The sequence below is a fragment of the Scomber scombrus genome, chromosome 22, assembly GCF_963691925.1.
Source record: "Scomber scombrus chromosome 22, fScoSco1.1, whole genome shotgun sequence".
Lineage (NCBI taxonomy): Eukaryota > Metazoa > Chordata > Actinopteri > Scombriformes > Scombridae > Scomber > Scomber scombrus.
In genome coordinates, this window is record NC_084991.1 from 8489001 (window position 1) to 8505760 (window position 16760).

At 41.9% G+C, this 16760-nt stretch overlaps 1 protein-coding gene across 2 annotated transcripts in view; it reads left to right on the plus strand.

Annotated features, from left to right (window-relative positions):
- gramd4a (GRAM domain containing 4a) overlaps window positions 1-16760 on the plus strand; it is a 46271-nt gene that overhangs the window by 4324 nt on the left and 25187 nt on the right. For both annotated transcript variants that reach the window (XM_062443527.1, XM_062443528.1), the window contains exons 2-3: window positions 2773-2986; window positions 9696-9816. In XM_062443527.1, the coding sequence (XP_062299511.1) occupies window positions 2773-2986; window positions 9696-9816 (335 nt within the window). The remainder of the gene's footprint in view (window positions 1-2772; window positions 2987-9695; window positions 9817-16760) is intronic.

The following is a 16760-nucleotide window of genomic DNA, read 5'->3' on the forward strand; positions in this document are numbered from 1 at the left end:
CCTAGAAGTGATGTGTGGTTAAGTAAAGGTGGACGCTGTCTTTGTGTTTGGACAAAGTTGAGCAAATGAGTCATGAGGACTGTTTGTGTCGATTTCCTGCAGTAACATTCACATCAGACCTTGAGCTGAAGCCCCTCCCTCTCCTGTCCTCTCTTTTCATCTTCTCATCCTCACATTTAAGATGGTTTTGCACTTGAAACTGCCTCTGGAGCAGAGAAAGAAATCCCTTTTTCAAAAGGGAATGAGTGAGAGGTAGCCTGAAGAAGACTGCTGTCAGAGGAGGCAGGGAGCAGCATGAAAACAACTAATATACTCAGATGGAGCTTCATTTACACTAATGAGAGCTGTCTTTTATAAACATTAGCACTCACTTATAGACTGAATGGTTGGTGATTTGTTTATAGCATTTTTCAGTGGAGCTGTGAATGAAGCTGCATGTCTGTGGTGTTATTGAATTGGTAGACTGTGCATCTAATGCTGTCAATAGTCTTTATTGTTATGACTGCATGAATTGGTAAAACTACGTGATATCAACTGACCAGTGACTCACTGAGCTGTAGCCTTAAGCAGGCTGTGGGTGGATTCAGGTGGTTGTTGTGAGACCAGATTTCATTGTGACAGTCGTCTGGAGCAGAGGAGGGAAGCGTTTATTAACCCGCCACTCAAAATGTTTCCACTCAGCCCTCGGGGAGGAAAGATCAACCCACCAGTCTCCTCCTTTAAATTCCACTTACATGTGCCCCCGAGGGTGGGTTGTGTACATGTGGAAATAAAATATTTTCCCATATTTGACGTTCACAAACACATTCAGCTGCTTTTATGCTTTTCTTCTCATCTGTTGATATATTTCAATTCCCTTTATTGCAGCCAAGTTTCTGTCATCAGCCTCCCACTGAAGGAGAGGAGAGATACGAGGCAATAGAGTAAAGGAAACATATTTTCAAATGATGAAATTGTTCCCTCTGAAGCACTAGTTTGCAGTTCAGCTATTATGCAGGTGTTATATCTCAGTAGGATCTTTGATACCTTGGAGTTTGTACTTGTACAGATACTGTGATGTTCTGTCCAGTTAATAAGAGCGCACCGTTACTGCCAGCGCAGTTATTTCATTATTTCATTATCGATGTCCTCCCACAAGGCAAAGCAGAATGTGAAATATTATTCGGTGCACGTTTCCTTCTAAAATAACCAGTTTGACATATATTATCTGCACATGCTTTAAAAAAAACAACTGTATTTTGATATTTATACTGCATGCAGATAAGTCAGACTACTAGACTTCACTGCTCAGAAGACATTTAATGAGAATGATACAGTGATATAGAGTAAATGCTGCTGAAAAAGTACAAACTGTCCTCATCTCCCTGTATTTAATATCATCAAAGACCTGGGTTAAAAGTAGAATTGACAGATCAGAAAAGATAAGTCTTTCTGATGAATGATTAAAGTCGTTTTTGCTTCAGTAGCAGATCTGTAGTAGAACATCACAGAGTAGTCTTACTCAAAGTTTCTGTTTTTTGTAATAAAAAAAGATAAATAATAAGAGTGGTACGTCTGTACAGTAAAGCATCTCCTAGTAGGCTGGTCTCTTGTGCCCTCAGTCAAGCCTCCTCCAGGATCCAGAACAACAGGCTCTGGTAGGTCCAGGATGTTTTTTGAGGAACAGAGCGAGTAAGCAAGTTACACCAATCCTAAATCATACCAGCCAAGTTAGCCAATCATTCACAAAACAACCATCTGACAGCTCATCGGTTAAATATCTGCAGCACGACAGCCAAGTCGAGCAGCTTAAGTCATCTCCGAGAATTACACGAAGAACTACACTTAATCCCTTTCCCAAATGACAAACTCACAGCGGTCAAAAAACAGCACGGTCATGTTTAGTTCACATTCTCCGGCTCCGTACGCAGCTGCTTTAAATGATGATGGATCGCCGTGACAACTTTTTGACATAGCGCATTCGGTCAAATCAGGAGCAAACCCCTCCCACCCCCCTGTGAGTGTGAAGTAGTACTATGAGGGGAATCTCACTGTTGTTTCAGTCAGTCAGCAGATCTCATTCAAAGAAAGGGTTTGATGGAGGGTGCAGACAGAGTTTACATACTTGTGAGCAGTAACAGTTTGAGCACCTGTTTTAAATGTTTGTAATGAGGCACAGCAGAGTCGTACTGGCTCGCTTTTTAATGAACCCTGTCTGTGTTTTTGTTTCCGTCGGCACGATTAATTTTTACCGCAGCGTCAGATCACTGTTGCCGAAAACTCTGCAGCAGCGTTGACTCCTGTGACTCTGGATATGATGACCTGAACAGCCCCTGTGTTCTATTTGTCATCATTACATCTCAGCCCCCCCTCCTCTCCCTCCCGATACCAAAACACAACCATTAAGCTGCTCCTACCATGGAAATTAAATCAATAAATGAGGTCAGCGGATCCGTCGCTGTCAACCGTTCGCCTGAGGAGTGAGAGGATGTGGTTGTCATGGGTTACTGGTTCCATCTCCTGTGTAGGCTGAAAAAGTAGAGCAAATGACACACACTGACAAGGTTAGAGATTCAATAGCATTATTGGATAGAGGTCGGCATGCGTTATGTCATACAGCATTTCACCTTCGGGAATATACGCAGAGGGCTTTTCTAAAAACACCTAGCACTTACTTTGATCAAATAGTTGTGGCGTGCGACCGCAGCATGTCATTGTCTGTATTGATCTTTCACGTCCTGAAATTTCACATAGCCTCCTGTATCTTGTCCCCCCCCCCCCCCCCCCTTATAGGGTTGCCGTCCGCCATGTTAAGGTAAAGCCCAGGTGTGCGGTGTTGACCATGCTAAAGCGCCTGGACAAGATCCGCTTCCGAGGCCCCAGGACGAGAGAGGATTTCCCGGATCTGGCCGAGTCGCCACCCGCCTCCGACACCGAATGTAGCGACGACATGCAGCTGAAGCCCAGAGCAGCTTCTCGAGACACAGAGGAACTCCTGCGAGACCCTGTGAGTGTGTGTGTGTGTGTGTGTGTGTGTGTGTGTGTGTGTGTGTGTGTGTGTGTGTGTGTGTGTGTGTGTGTGTGTGTGTGTGTGTGTGTGTGTGTGTGTGTGTGTGTGTGTGTGTGTGTGTGTGTGTGTGTGTGTGTGTGTGTGTGTGTGTGTGTGTGTGTGTGTGTGTGTGTGCCTTATTTCTTCTACTTTTTCAGTCTCTTTCGCTCCCATTTTTATGTTTATCCCCTTCCTTTCTTTCTCTTCAATTTTGTTACTGTTCCTATTAATCACTGCCTCTGTATTCATCATCCTTACGCCATGATTCCACCTGGCCCACCGTCCTCCACATGGCATTATGCCACACTGTTGACTTCTGGCCTGGTGCCACCGGTTATAACATTGTGATGTGATATATGATCATGAGTCTGCACAGGGGTTTTTATTTTGACAGGATGCTCTATGCTCCTCCTGTGTCTGACTTCCTGTCTGACTCAATCTGCTCTTACAACATTGTGTTTGTCTATTTTAGCGTATTTTCAGCTGTGCCCGGTGGGATTAAGCCATTACAGAGTAAACATTTGTCCCCCTTTTGTCTTATGTATACACTTTTAGCCTTGACTGACTGACTATGGTAAACATACATTGCGGCATTATTGCGCTCATGAATAATTCTGCCCCCGAAAAGTATGATCCTATCCAGAATAACTGTTATAGAAAAAGCTGTTTCACCTATCAGCTGTTGTCTTAGCATCCTTAGCTTAGCTTAATGAACACGTCGAGCGAAAATGTGATTCTTTTGTTGTTTATCTAATTCCCAATTTTCTCTGCTTTTGTTTTTTTACTACTGAGCTGCTGAAAAAGGGAGGAATGCTTGAGGGATGGGTTGTCACGATAAAAACAAATGGAAGAGATAAAGATTTTCAAACAGGAGACACAGAGACAAGAGCAGAAAAGGCGAGAGCAGCGGCGAGATGAAGAGATATTGGGCGGCAGAAAAAGGATTGAAAAATGGAAGGGGAGAGAAGATGAAAGCGGGAGGGAAAGTGATAAAGGAGGACAGGAATCGAGCCCCGGATGATTGGTCTCTGAGATGTGTAGAGGGCAGGAGATGGACGGGATGAAGAGGAAGCGGTTAGAGAGGAATGAAAACAACTCCCAGGGTACAAAAACAAGAATCCAGATAATGTTTTCGATTACGTCCTCCCACGCTTTGATTACAGAGATGCTGTCATGAAATCTGCAGCTTTCTCTCATCCTTGTGGGTGACTAAAGACACCGGGATTGTCGTCATCATCATGCACATGCATTGATAGGATGATACCGGATTAGAAAAGAGTGGATTAGTCACTTTATTGTATCACTTCCTGAATGAAGGCCCAGGGGAACTCTGTCCTTCTTTCATTTATATGAATCTCTGAAGTGTTTCTGTGTTTTTTCTTGCGCCCCATAGAAAGCTGTACAAGTCCTGGTGGTGAATGAGTGATGCTGGGGATCCTTCATTCACAACATAAAAGACCTTTTAACATACTCGGCGTGTGTGCACAGGTGTCTGTATTTGCATCTGTGCACAAGTGTCTGTGAGCCGGTGTGTGTCTGTGTGTGCACTGGTGTTTGCCTGCATGAGTACCAGCCCACTGGGAAGGCATCGCCCACATCACAGCACTGATGAGTCAGAAGCCCCGAAATAGACCCAAGCTAGCTCTTATCCCTGCTGTGACACAAACACACACACACACGCATGCACGAGGCATCCACTGTGTGTCTCTTCCACAAAGCCTGCAGTTGCATTCAACATCCAAAAGCTGCCACAGCTGGTGAAAATCTCATCTTCCCTGCGTAGCGTCCTTTATAGATCCCGGCTGGCGTGCTGGAGCCTGCCCAGACTGCGCCGGTGTCTGCCTCTCCATCCTCCAGGACCTGATCACATGACTTGGGTCTAAACTTCACCTTCATTACCTCATCTGTTCAAAAAAGGACAGTGTGTGTCCTTGGGCTTCAGAATACATGTCCTCTTTGACAAACTAGAAAGAACGGTCGTTGGGCAGATGGCGTTCAGTCATGGCGCAGACAAATGCTGTGACCTCACTGGCCTCTCCTCACCACTTTGTCATACTTTGTGTCATAGTATTGTCTTCTAAAGTAATTTTGTGAATGCAGTAAGGTAATGTTTATTCATTCAGTATCCAAAAATAAAGTGATGGTCATTGCAAAATGTAACATTTATGGAAAAAATTTGGGGAAAAAACACAAAACAGACCTTTCTAGGATGATATGAAGAATGAATTGAGCTCCTCTCTCAAATTTAAACTTTATTGATTCCCTGATATGACTAATTACAATTTTACAATCCAAAACAATACCTTAAACTTGATTGGCATTATTGCATTATTAACTGGTGAAACTCTGATGGGAACATGATAAATATCATACCAGCTCAACATATGCATGTTAACATGGTACTAGAAGCACCACTATGTCTAAGCCTCACAGACCTAGCATGTCTAAAGACTCTTATCAGACACTTTTCAGCAGACTGGGGTGTATTTGTTCATTTTTCCAATGACAGTAAAGCTTTTTGCTCTCTGCTCTTGTGTTGCTGTATTTCTGATCTGTGCGCGTACTGTTTTGCAGTAGTGCCTTAATTTGAAAAAACTCCTAGCAGAAAAGGCTCCGATGTCATGAGTGATTTTTCTGTCTATCCAATTGGATGAATTGAGAGGCAGGCCTTATGTAGTGTTGACGACAACAAGTGGAGATAAGCAGACTGGTCTGGAACAAACTAGTGTACTGTAGTGATGCTATATTATTAACATCTGTAGTTACCATGATCTGAACAGAAAGCAGCAGGCCTGCAGTGAGTTTACTTCACAGCAAAATAACGGTTCTGCTAAGGACAGGTGATATGGTGGTTGCTTAGCAACATTTATTTATTTATTTTTTAATTGTAGGCTTTAACAATAGGGAGTGCGGTGTGTGTGTGTGGTATTTTGCACACTGCAATAAGTGCTCTGTTGATCGGAGCTGCACGTGTTGAATTATAAGTCTCTTAAATCTACAGTGTCATGTATTTCAAATCATCATTAGAAGCCACTTAACCATCAGTGCTGAACGGCCCTTCAACTTGCTGCTCCATGCAGAAATCTGCACTCTGACTGTGGATCACGAGTACTTGAGCCTGTAATCATATCCTTAGGATTTAAAATCTCTTATCTCTTTGAATGTCATAGTAAGAGATTTATTCTATAATAATAGAAAAATAGAAAAACATTCTGATACTATAATCAGTTTGGATTACAGTGCTACAGTCTAATCTATCTGCTGAAATGTAAACTGTAGTCAAGCAACAACTCATTATTGGTGCAGGTTTTTTTTTCTTTCTTTCTTTTTTTTTTCTGAATATTGACATCAGAATACATCCTGTGTGGCTTTAAATGTACTCGCTGACTTTATGAGGAACTGTAGATTAAACTTTAACAGTTGATGCTCAGCAGAGGAGCAAGAACCAAGAATACCTCTGCTCAAATAACTGGTAGTTCTCACTTGTGCTCTGTGGTGCGAGACATGTCTCTAGTCTGATCATACCTCTTAATGTAGCAGCTTTTTTTGTTTTTGTTTTTTCATATTTTGTTGCACAGTTTTATTTAATGATGATTTTTAAGTAAGCATATGGTAAAATGGCATGCCTGTTAAGCCTGGTTTGCTGTGAGCACCATTTTGAAAGTTAGGAAATGATGCAGTTTACAGGAAGTCAGGTTGGGTGGGGGGTGGGTTTCACTAGCAGGAAATTGAAGTGAAAGTAGAAGATGCAGACGAGATTAAATGTGGTTAGTCACATAGTGTATAATCACATTTTGTAAGTTTTTTTTACTCATAGCAGTGGATTTGTTATTACGTCTGTTAGCTCGTTCTATATTTCATCTCAATTAAACTGTTAATGATTTGACAGCATATTACTGTAGCATGGTGTGCCATGATGTCTTCATATTTGAACTAATTCTGCTGACTTTTTGACTTTTTTTAATGGACTCAGCTGGCACTCTTCTTTCTGAATAACTTCTTTTTTTGCTCTGTCTGTCAGGACATCTTCACAGCCACTCATTTTAAAATATTGTTGTTATTGGATAGGCAGATCAAATTTACCACCAGCCTACTGGACTAGCAATATGCCATATGTGGAGAAGGTTTCTGAGCAGAACACAGCTTCGTGTATTTCACCTCTTACTGTGACACTCACATTTAGCCTCATTAGCGAGTCGCAAAAGAAAAAAAGCAGATGTCTTTGTGTTTAAGAAGCATGACAGATCCCTGGAGCTATTCTGTAAGATGAATCCGATATTTCTAGACCATGCAACACATTGTCCATTTCAGAGGAGCAGGACAAATGAGCGTGAGCAGATGAGCAGAAGGTAACAAGAGGGGTAACACAGGAGGTGGCAAACACCGTCAGGATCTTCACTGACCCCGCACCGAAAAGTCAGGCCGAGATCGTCCAACTCTGAAGAGAAGCAGAAAAGATTAGAGCCAGGATGAAAGCTTTTAAAAAGAAAAGATGGAGCAGGAAATTGCAGACCCAAAGAAGAGATGCACAGAGCTGGGTTCACAGTGGGCAGCGTGGAAACCGCGCAAAGAGAGCTGTGGGTGAACTAGACGAGGCGTTCAGCAGAGAGCTGTAAAAGCTGCGTGTGTCATACCAGCAATTAGAAGTGGTTGTAAGTGTGGATTGTGACATAGCAAACCCCAGACTGACCCAGAAACAGAAACAGGAAATGTGTAAATCATGGAGATATGAGAGAGACTGTCTAAATGTTTCTCTATCATAGGAAGTACGAGCTGAAGACTGTCATGAATGTAGACAGCAAGACTGAGTACATAAAAACCTTTTTTCTGTACTGTTTCATTGACAAAGCCTCCATAAGAATGTGTAGAAATGTAATATTTAGTTTGTTTTGTGGTGGGCAGTTGATTGCAGGTCACCCAGCAGAAATCACCAGGTGTTTACTTGTGTTGTTGACTGCAGCTTATTTACAACTATGATTCATTTTTGCATATCTTTGCAAAAACAGCCTATAGCAACATCTGTTTATCTCTATTCTGCAGCAGACAGTGATATAATTTAAGTACCTTCTACACAGTGACCTTTTAAATACATTTTAACAGAGGAGATTTGTGTGTGTGTGTGTGTTAAGGCAGTTGCATTGTTAATATCACTGCACTGTTTCTTTAAAGATCCCATTAGATTATTTTTACTTGTATGCATACATTCATGCATTCAGCGATGAAATGTTCATGCGAGTCGTGGAAGTAATGATGTTTGAGAGCGGGACACCGGGCTTCCTACGGTGGTGAAAGAGGGAGTGCAGGAACATAATAATTAATGAGCCGATAATCATCCAGGGTGACGTCAGGGCTTGACCTACTTTTAATTATCAGGTGGTTCTGACTGAGGATTGACGACAGCATCAACAACATAAAGGTGCGCTTACGTTATGCACTGTGTAAAGTCCTTGGACCGAATCATTAGAGCCGTGACATTTAGGGGGGAAAAAAGCAGCGCTGACAAAATGGAAAGCAAACAGTGTTGTAACCGAGCGCTCGTAATTCAGCGAAACTTCTTTTCACTCCTTTCATCGCCCTTCTCGTCGGCTTCTTTCATTTTTCTTTCCCTCCCGTTATCCTCCCCCTGTCTCCATTTAACTTTCACACCCTGTCTCCCTTTCTCTCACTCCGTTTTTTTCTTTTCAGTCACCGTCCTTTTTGTCTTCTCTGTGACACACTTCCAGTAGAGGCTCTCATTGGTTTTCTTTCAAGTGCTTCTTTATTCACGGACAGTCTCTCCAGTCTCTCCATCTCTGTCTCTCCTCCCTGCATGTCTCTATGTCTGTCCAGCCTGCCTGTCCTGTTAGGCTTTGGCTCTCTCCCAAAGCACATTTTTTTCAGGTCACGGTCAGTTTTTGTGCTATCTCTCTCTCTATCTCGATCCCTCTCTTTCTCTCTCCCTCTTTCCCTCTGTATTGCAGAGAGAACATCAGCTAAAGACATTGCAGTGTGCCTATGCTGGCACACAAACCCTGCTGGCTGCTGACAGGCAGAGGCTGCTGCAGTGTGTGTATGTGTGTGTGTGTAGCAGCAGTCTCTTAAAGGACCCTGGTCGAGCCGCGATGCTCAACCTGCAGTGCTCATCATTCGCTCGCACAGCCGCCTCTCCTCTCGCTTCCTCCTCTCCTCTCCCTCCATCACACACTCACCCCTTTTATCCTCACACGTCTCTCATTCCTCACCTCGCGCACAGCCGTCATCTCTCAATCTCTCACCTCGTCTACACACACACACACACACACGTTGTGCAGCTAGTTTTTTGTGTGTGTGTGTTAGGGTTAAATCCCTTAGTCAGAGGACTGTGAGTCATCAGTGTTGCTGTAGTCAAAAGAAGGGGGATTCTCCTCTTTTTTTTTTTTTACCTTCCTCATCCCATCTCGCTTCTGCTGGACTTTCACCGGAAGGGGAAACATTAGCGTGAGTCATGCTGCCATTCTCATCTGTGTGTGTGTGAGTGTGTGTTAGATCATATGGGATACCCCTGCCTGTGCCAGTGTGTGTACCAATGAACTAAAGCTAAATCTCTCTTTTGTTTTCTTTCTTTCTGAATGCAAATGTGTATGTGTATGTGGGTGTGTGCCTTGTGTGTGTGTTCTGTTTACATGAATGTGTGTGTGTGCGTGTGCAGGCAGGTTCGGGGTCTCCTACCATGGCTGCGGCCATCCAGGACTTCCAGAGATCGGAGTCAGACCGACTCAACGAAGTCAAAGGTCACCTGGAAATTGCCTTATTGGAGAAACATTTCCTACGTGAGTACGCATAAACACACACACCAGGCCTGGACACTTTCACACACTTTCCCCTCTTCTTTTAGAGCTGTTGACTCAGAATGTATTGAAAGAATTTGTCTCGAGTCATCACAGGGATATGATTCACTTTGTTGTTGGGTATACAGAGTTCATTGTTTCAAGTTAGTTAGTAAGTTCAAGTCTGTGTTGTCCAGTGCTCAAACGGTTGTATTTGACCGTTTGGTTCCCCCACACATCTACCTTTTTTATTTTAGTTAGAGATTTTCCAAGCAAAGTCCCAGAGAAAAGCCCTGAGCTTGTGGCATTCATGTTTTAGTTTTATAGTCTATGTGGGTAGAGAGATTGCTTGGAGCAGTGACAGCAAGAAGGCATTAAATAGTGAGGAAAAGGTGAGTTTCAGTGTCTAGCAGTGGAGACATTTTTATGTTGTGGAGACATTATTATTTCTGCCGCCTCTGCCACTCCTGCCCTGCAGCGTCTTTCCCACACTTTCTTCCTGTGCGACTGTTAAAAAACGGATGCAGAATTTAAAGTGCCGAAGGAAGCTTCATCTCTCTGATCCTGATTTGATCCGACTTGTCAAACTCAGTCGCAGCTGAAATGGAAATCTCTCTTCGACACCCTACAGTGGCACTTATTGACTTCTCATTTCATAACATGAATAAGCATTTATTTGAAGGAATGTGCTAGAAACATTTGATGACATCTAGCTTGATATTGAATGCACTTATCGTAAGGTGCTTCAGACAGAAGTATGTGCTGAATGAATCTACTGTATTAATAGTGGAGTATGTTTTGTTGCTTTCTGGCTCCACAGCTTCTCTGGAGGCTGTGTTAGTGCATTACTGTTGTTTGCTGTGTGCAGCTTGACTCAGCTTATTCAATTTAGAAGCTTATACTACCACTAAATAACTCTCTAAGCAGTAATTGGTTTCACAGCACTCCATTTTTAATTACTGCTATTATTTGTCATTTTATTCACTAAAACATTGGAATTTTACATTGTAGCAGTTTTTTTAAAACTTCAAATATAAGGATAGCTCAGTTTAATGTGCAATCTGTAAAAGCCAAATTCACGCTTCACTCATGTTGAAGTTAGTTTAATGTGAAGGACAACAAATCAACACACACAGTTATAGAAAGTATGACCCAACTTTGACTATGTTATTACCCTTAAATTATACTGGAAGCCTGATGACAGCTGCTGAGTTACTTATTAATCAATGTACCATGCTACACCAGAGAAACTCATTATACAGCAATGAATCATAAATTACACTATAAACCTTTTTTAATCATCTATTATTCATGTTTTTCCTTATTTGCTCCATTCATATCTTTGCATACCATTCCAGTGTGTCTGCAGAGATATGGTCATGTTAATGGTCAACATCAAATAGCACCAAAGTGAAGAATTGTATCATTTTGTAAACCTCCAGTATTGTTCCCACGCTGAGTTATGATGATATTGACCACAATTATAACTCCCACTCAAGGTTCAGCGTTCTCCGGCAAAAAAAAAAAATAAAAAAATGTTGCATTGACAGTGTACTGTAGTTCACGGTTCAGGGTGAAGCTGAAAAGTGAAAAAAAATTACCCAACTAACTACCCTGTGTTATTCACCCACTTGACAACACTAATTTACAAGCTTAACTAACCCGGTATAACACCAGTGGTACTGGTTGTCCTGTACCTATGAAGCACATTGACAGTCCCGTGGTGTGTAATGGACTGTGAAGCCCCCCCCCCCATCCCCTTTCCAACTGTGTATGTCTATTAGAGAGAGTGAAAGAGAACACCTCAGGCTATGTCCTCTCTCATGAAGCCTGTGCCTGAGCTAAAATAACTGGATTTACTATTGTCACAGTGTCAGGATGCTAGCTAGATGATCGCCCCCTTTCCTTCCTGTTTGCCCTTTCCGTCCGTTTTTCCCCTCCTTTCCCTTTAAAAAAAAAAAAAAAGAGCTCTCTAGAGCTTGCTTTTTTCTCTCCATCCCGCTGAGCTGCTCTTTCAGATCCTGCCCGCCACTCCCTGCTCTCCATCTCCGGAGCTCTCTTTTTACTCATTTATCACTCCCGCTCCCTCTTTTCTCCTCTTTTATCATGCTTTTGATTTCCCTGTTCCCTTCATCCTTTCTCTCTTGCCAGACTCAAAGAAAATGGCACCATTTTCTTTGATTCCTCTACAATCTGACAAACACACGTTCCCGCCAAAGTAAAACAGCTGTGACGGCGTCATGCGCTGAAAGAGTTAGGAATAGAAATGTCATTGCTGCTCTACCTAAGATGGCAGCCACTTGGCATTTTGTAAGGGGAGTCTGAAGGGAAGGAGCCCTCATACATGTCTCCTTCTTTTAATGTTTTTCTTGGTAGGAAAAGGGTAGTAGTGCCTGTGGGTAATGTTGTTTCTTCTAACGTTACCTCGAGTGCTTTTGTGTGTTTTTCTTTTCTTTTCCTTCTGCTTTCTCATAGCTCTCTCTGTCTCCTGCTCCTCTCACTGTCTGGTTATCCATTTCTCTCATGCCTCTCAATCCATCGTCCTATCCCTGACCGCTGCGATATTACTTCGGGGAACACTGAAGCGTGACGATCCATTACCACCTAATGGAGTCCTGAGCTCTCTGCCCCGCACTCTAGTTACTGTGTTTTCTATTTCTACTATTTTCCTTTGCATTCTCCTCCTCCTCAGCTTTCCTGTCATTCTGTGCAGTCATAACAATAAACAATAGACTAGCAAGCGTGTGTGATTCCTCCCCCAGTATAGCTCGCTTGTGTGTTTGTCATGTTCTCAGTTATGTGTTGAGAACAGATGAATACAGACTTAAATGCTTATATATGTCATTAGTTAAAGCTAATCAGATTAGCCGGGCAGAACAAAAGATTAGTTGTCGCACGAAGTTATGGGTTCATAGGTTGTGTAAGAGCTTTGCTGGAGCATATGTAATATAGGAAAAGAACATGCCATACTGTGAGAAGAATATACATAGTTAGTGTAAGGGCAAGTAGGTGAAAAGAGTCTCTGTGAAGCTGTAAACACACAGAGAACACTATTCATTCAAGGAGAGAAGAGTCTGCATCCTTGAAGCTTTTCTGTAGTTAATAAAAAGTTAATTACTTGCATTAAAGCAGGACAGAAATTCCACATCAGTGTATGTTTTCTGTCAGTCAGATACTCTCACTCTCTCCTGTCTGTCAGGCTCATTATCATCTGTGACAGCAGTGTCTTAATTTGTGGCTGCCTGACAGAGGATTTGTTCCCTGGTCTGTTTCCTCAGTAACGACATCAGAAAGCCACTTCGGACTCGTTTTCAATCGTAATGAATTTATTTTCTCTGCAGCAGGAAAAACACATGAAACAAGCCTTGAGACAATCCTTTAGGTGAAACTGAGTTCACGAAACACTTTATGGACTGACTAACTCCATAAGACACTCTCTAAACAGACCTGAATACACTTGCTAGCCTAGCAACATAGAATATAAGACGATTCCACTTTTTCCAGACTTAAATATCAACTTATTTTCACGCCAATACAGTAGTTATGGTGTTAGCCATCTTACTTCAGCTACTTGCTAATGATCATTAAACACAAAGTACATATAAACGACGATAAACCAAAGTATCAGACAATTTGAAATTGTGACTCGATGGTGTTAGATGAAAAGTCAGGGGATCAGTAAAGAGAGACATGCGTATTATATCAATTCGACGGACATTTTTGCTATTTTTAAAGGTCAATAGTGAAAATAATCGTTTGCCGGATTTCTAACTCACTCATGGTTCATTCAGAAGACATTAATGATTTAAAGGTCACAGATTTTAACTCTAAGAGTCAACACATCTTGCTTGTTAATTTTAATCAGCCAAACATCTTAAATATGAAAGAGTTCTACTTCAGCCACTGCTAGCTTTAAACTCTCCTCCTCTCCTCCGGGCTAATTTCAGCTTGCAGGTCAGCTAACAGCAGAGGGGGTACCATAGTGGTCCGATGATTAAAGTACATATATAACCATATAACTGCAATGTTCACGCTTCGATTCCAGGCCAGTTGACCCATGCATGTCTGTCTCGCTACACTGACTCTTAAATAAAGGTGGAGAAAAAGTTCACAGCAGACTTGGCGATAAGAAGTCACTGGAGATAAGAAAATGTTCTGGTCTTTTGCACTTTTATATTATTTTAAAATAAAGCAATGTTTGGGAATAGAAACAAAAGTAACCGAGACTCATTATTCCTAATCTCAGAGTGTATTTTGGCTCAGTGCTCGTTTCTCTAATGGAGCATCAGCATTTCACCCAAGAAATGATTTGGGCTTCTTGGATCTGTTTCACACTCAGACTGAATTAGTTGTGGGCGTTTTTCTCTCTCTCTTTCTCTCTCTGTGGTGACGTATCTCTCTGCTTCCTAAAATAAAGCCAGAGCCCACGCTGTATGCTAAAACAAACACACTGCTTAAGTATATTGTGTCCTGCCTTCACAGGAGGCATGAGTTTCCATTCCAGATGCTCTGTGTGTGTGTGTGTAAATACAATGGTCCATGTATTTTCCCTTGGCATTTGTTATGATTGACCAGAGCTATTCTGAGGGCACTTAATTGGTTAATTTGTAACCATGTTTCCGGACAGGAGATCACATCAGAAGGAGACACACGCACACACGCACACACACACACGCACGCAGCGGGAGTCATGATAGCCTTCTGCTATTTATTCTCCTTACTTTCTCTCCTCTCTTTATGTTTGTGTATAGCCCCACGCACACACACTCTCTCTCTCACACACACACACACACACTCACACTCACACACACACACACACACACACACACACACACACACACACACACACACACACACACACACACACACACACACACACACACACACACACACTCACCCCACAATAGACTAATCAGATTAGTTTAAAGGGCAGGGAGTAAGGGTCTTTTATCAGTTTAAAGTTAAATGTAAATCAATAAATAAGCCTGCTTCATGACAACAAGGGATTAACATTGTTGCATCAAGTTGAAATATCTTGATCTGTCAGGTATCTTATTCAGTGGATGAACCAAAAAAATATACATTCTCATCTGTTTTTTTAAATTTAGTTTCAAGGAAATGTAATAGATCAATAGATCGATATTTTGATATAAAGTTACATATATATTATCACGTCAGTGTCCTTATATACTTTTTGAGTTAATAGACTATGCACCTTTTTTAATGGTATGTCATAAAGTCCAAAAAAAGAGAAATTTCAAATCATGAATTCTCAGATACTCACTGGATCACCAGGTTCTTTTATTATATGCAGACTGGCTGCTTCATCTTCTATTCTGCAGAGCTTTATACCATAGGAGATTTATAGTAGCAACCACAGAAAACACAAAGACAAAGGAGATGTAAATCATGCAAATAAACCTGCACTCTGTGTGTGTACGGGTGGGTGTGCAGTAACCATCGTGGAGGCGTGTTACTGTGCTGCTCAGTCTGCACACACTGTGAGCCACCCTGAGTTTTACGATAAGCACTGCAAGAGCACAGTTTCCATGAGTGATAACCCTGTGATAGTTATATGATTATATTAGTACCAGGCGTAAAAAGCAGAGGAATACATCACATACTATGTGTCCCCCGGGCTACAGAACTGAGCTCGACTGACCTCCTACTGGGGGTAAAATGGCAGAAGGTGGTGCTGTGGAAATCACCTCATGTACAGTAATTATACGAGCTGCCTCAAAGTGCTGAGCTTTTATCGCCTCCTTTCTCTGCCTTCCCTCAGCTCCCTCCTGCTTTTATCCATATTTTCTTTCACTCCTTCCTGTAAGGGTCTCTTTTCTTCCCTTTTCCTTTATGTTCTCTTTGCCTCTACTTTTTTTTTTTTTTAAATCATAGGTGTGTTGATATCTCCACCTTTCTCTTTCATTTGTGCTCCGAAAGGAATATTGTCAAGCTTAAAAGAAACTAAACAAAAATAAACACACGCAGTACACAGCAGCACAGGATTTGTTGTTCTTTTATAATCCGTCCTCCTTCCAGCATGAAGTGTGTTTGTGTTTGTTGGGCTTCCATATTCTCACATTGCACTGTGTAATCCAGACCCTGCTTCAGATGGCTTTATTGGTTTACCCACTATTAGTTCCATAACATTTGAGAGAAGTAGTTTCGTGTGTGTGTGTGTGTGTGAGAGAGATTGAAGCTATCCTGTTTAAGGTCGCGTATTGAAGGTCACTGCAGGGGAACAGGCTCAACTCTGTGCTCTACAGTGACTGGCTGATCAATACAGTGTCCTAGCTGCTGTCCTACTTCACACTGGGCATACGAACACACACACACACACATACACACACACACACACACACACACACACACACACACACACACGTCAAGTGTTGACAATGCAGCAACAGCAGTACAACTGATAGCTAATGGATTCAGAGATGAATTGTAATGCAGTTTGTTTTTCACAATACCATCTGGTGCTTTATAAAGCCACTGGTACTGAGAAACCACCCAGAATAACAAGTTCACTCAGCACACTTTAGCAAATGTCTCATTCCTCACTGATAGACAGGTTCATTTCCAATTTGTTTATTTGGACAGTAACACTGAGAGTTTTTTTTTTTTTTTTGTAAGAAACTTATACTTCTCTTTGTCAGGTGTGATTGCTGCTGGATGATACTGAATTTGTTTTTCTGCTGCTGTCATACTGAATTGAAACAGCCCTGGAAATATCTTGATATGATGCAGCATCGTCATCAGCCTTTTCATATATCTACAGTCAGACTTATACCAAACAGCAAAGCTGCATTATAGCATGAAGCATTAATCGCTGTGTGTTAACAGTGTCAAACACATTCACAGCTCTTTTGTTGAGACCTAAAAAGCAAACTTGTTTAAGGCTTCTCGAGTTATTCACTTGGAAGTACAGTATTAAAGAGAAAGGA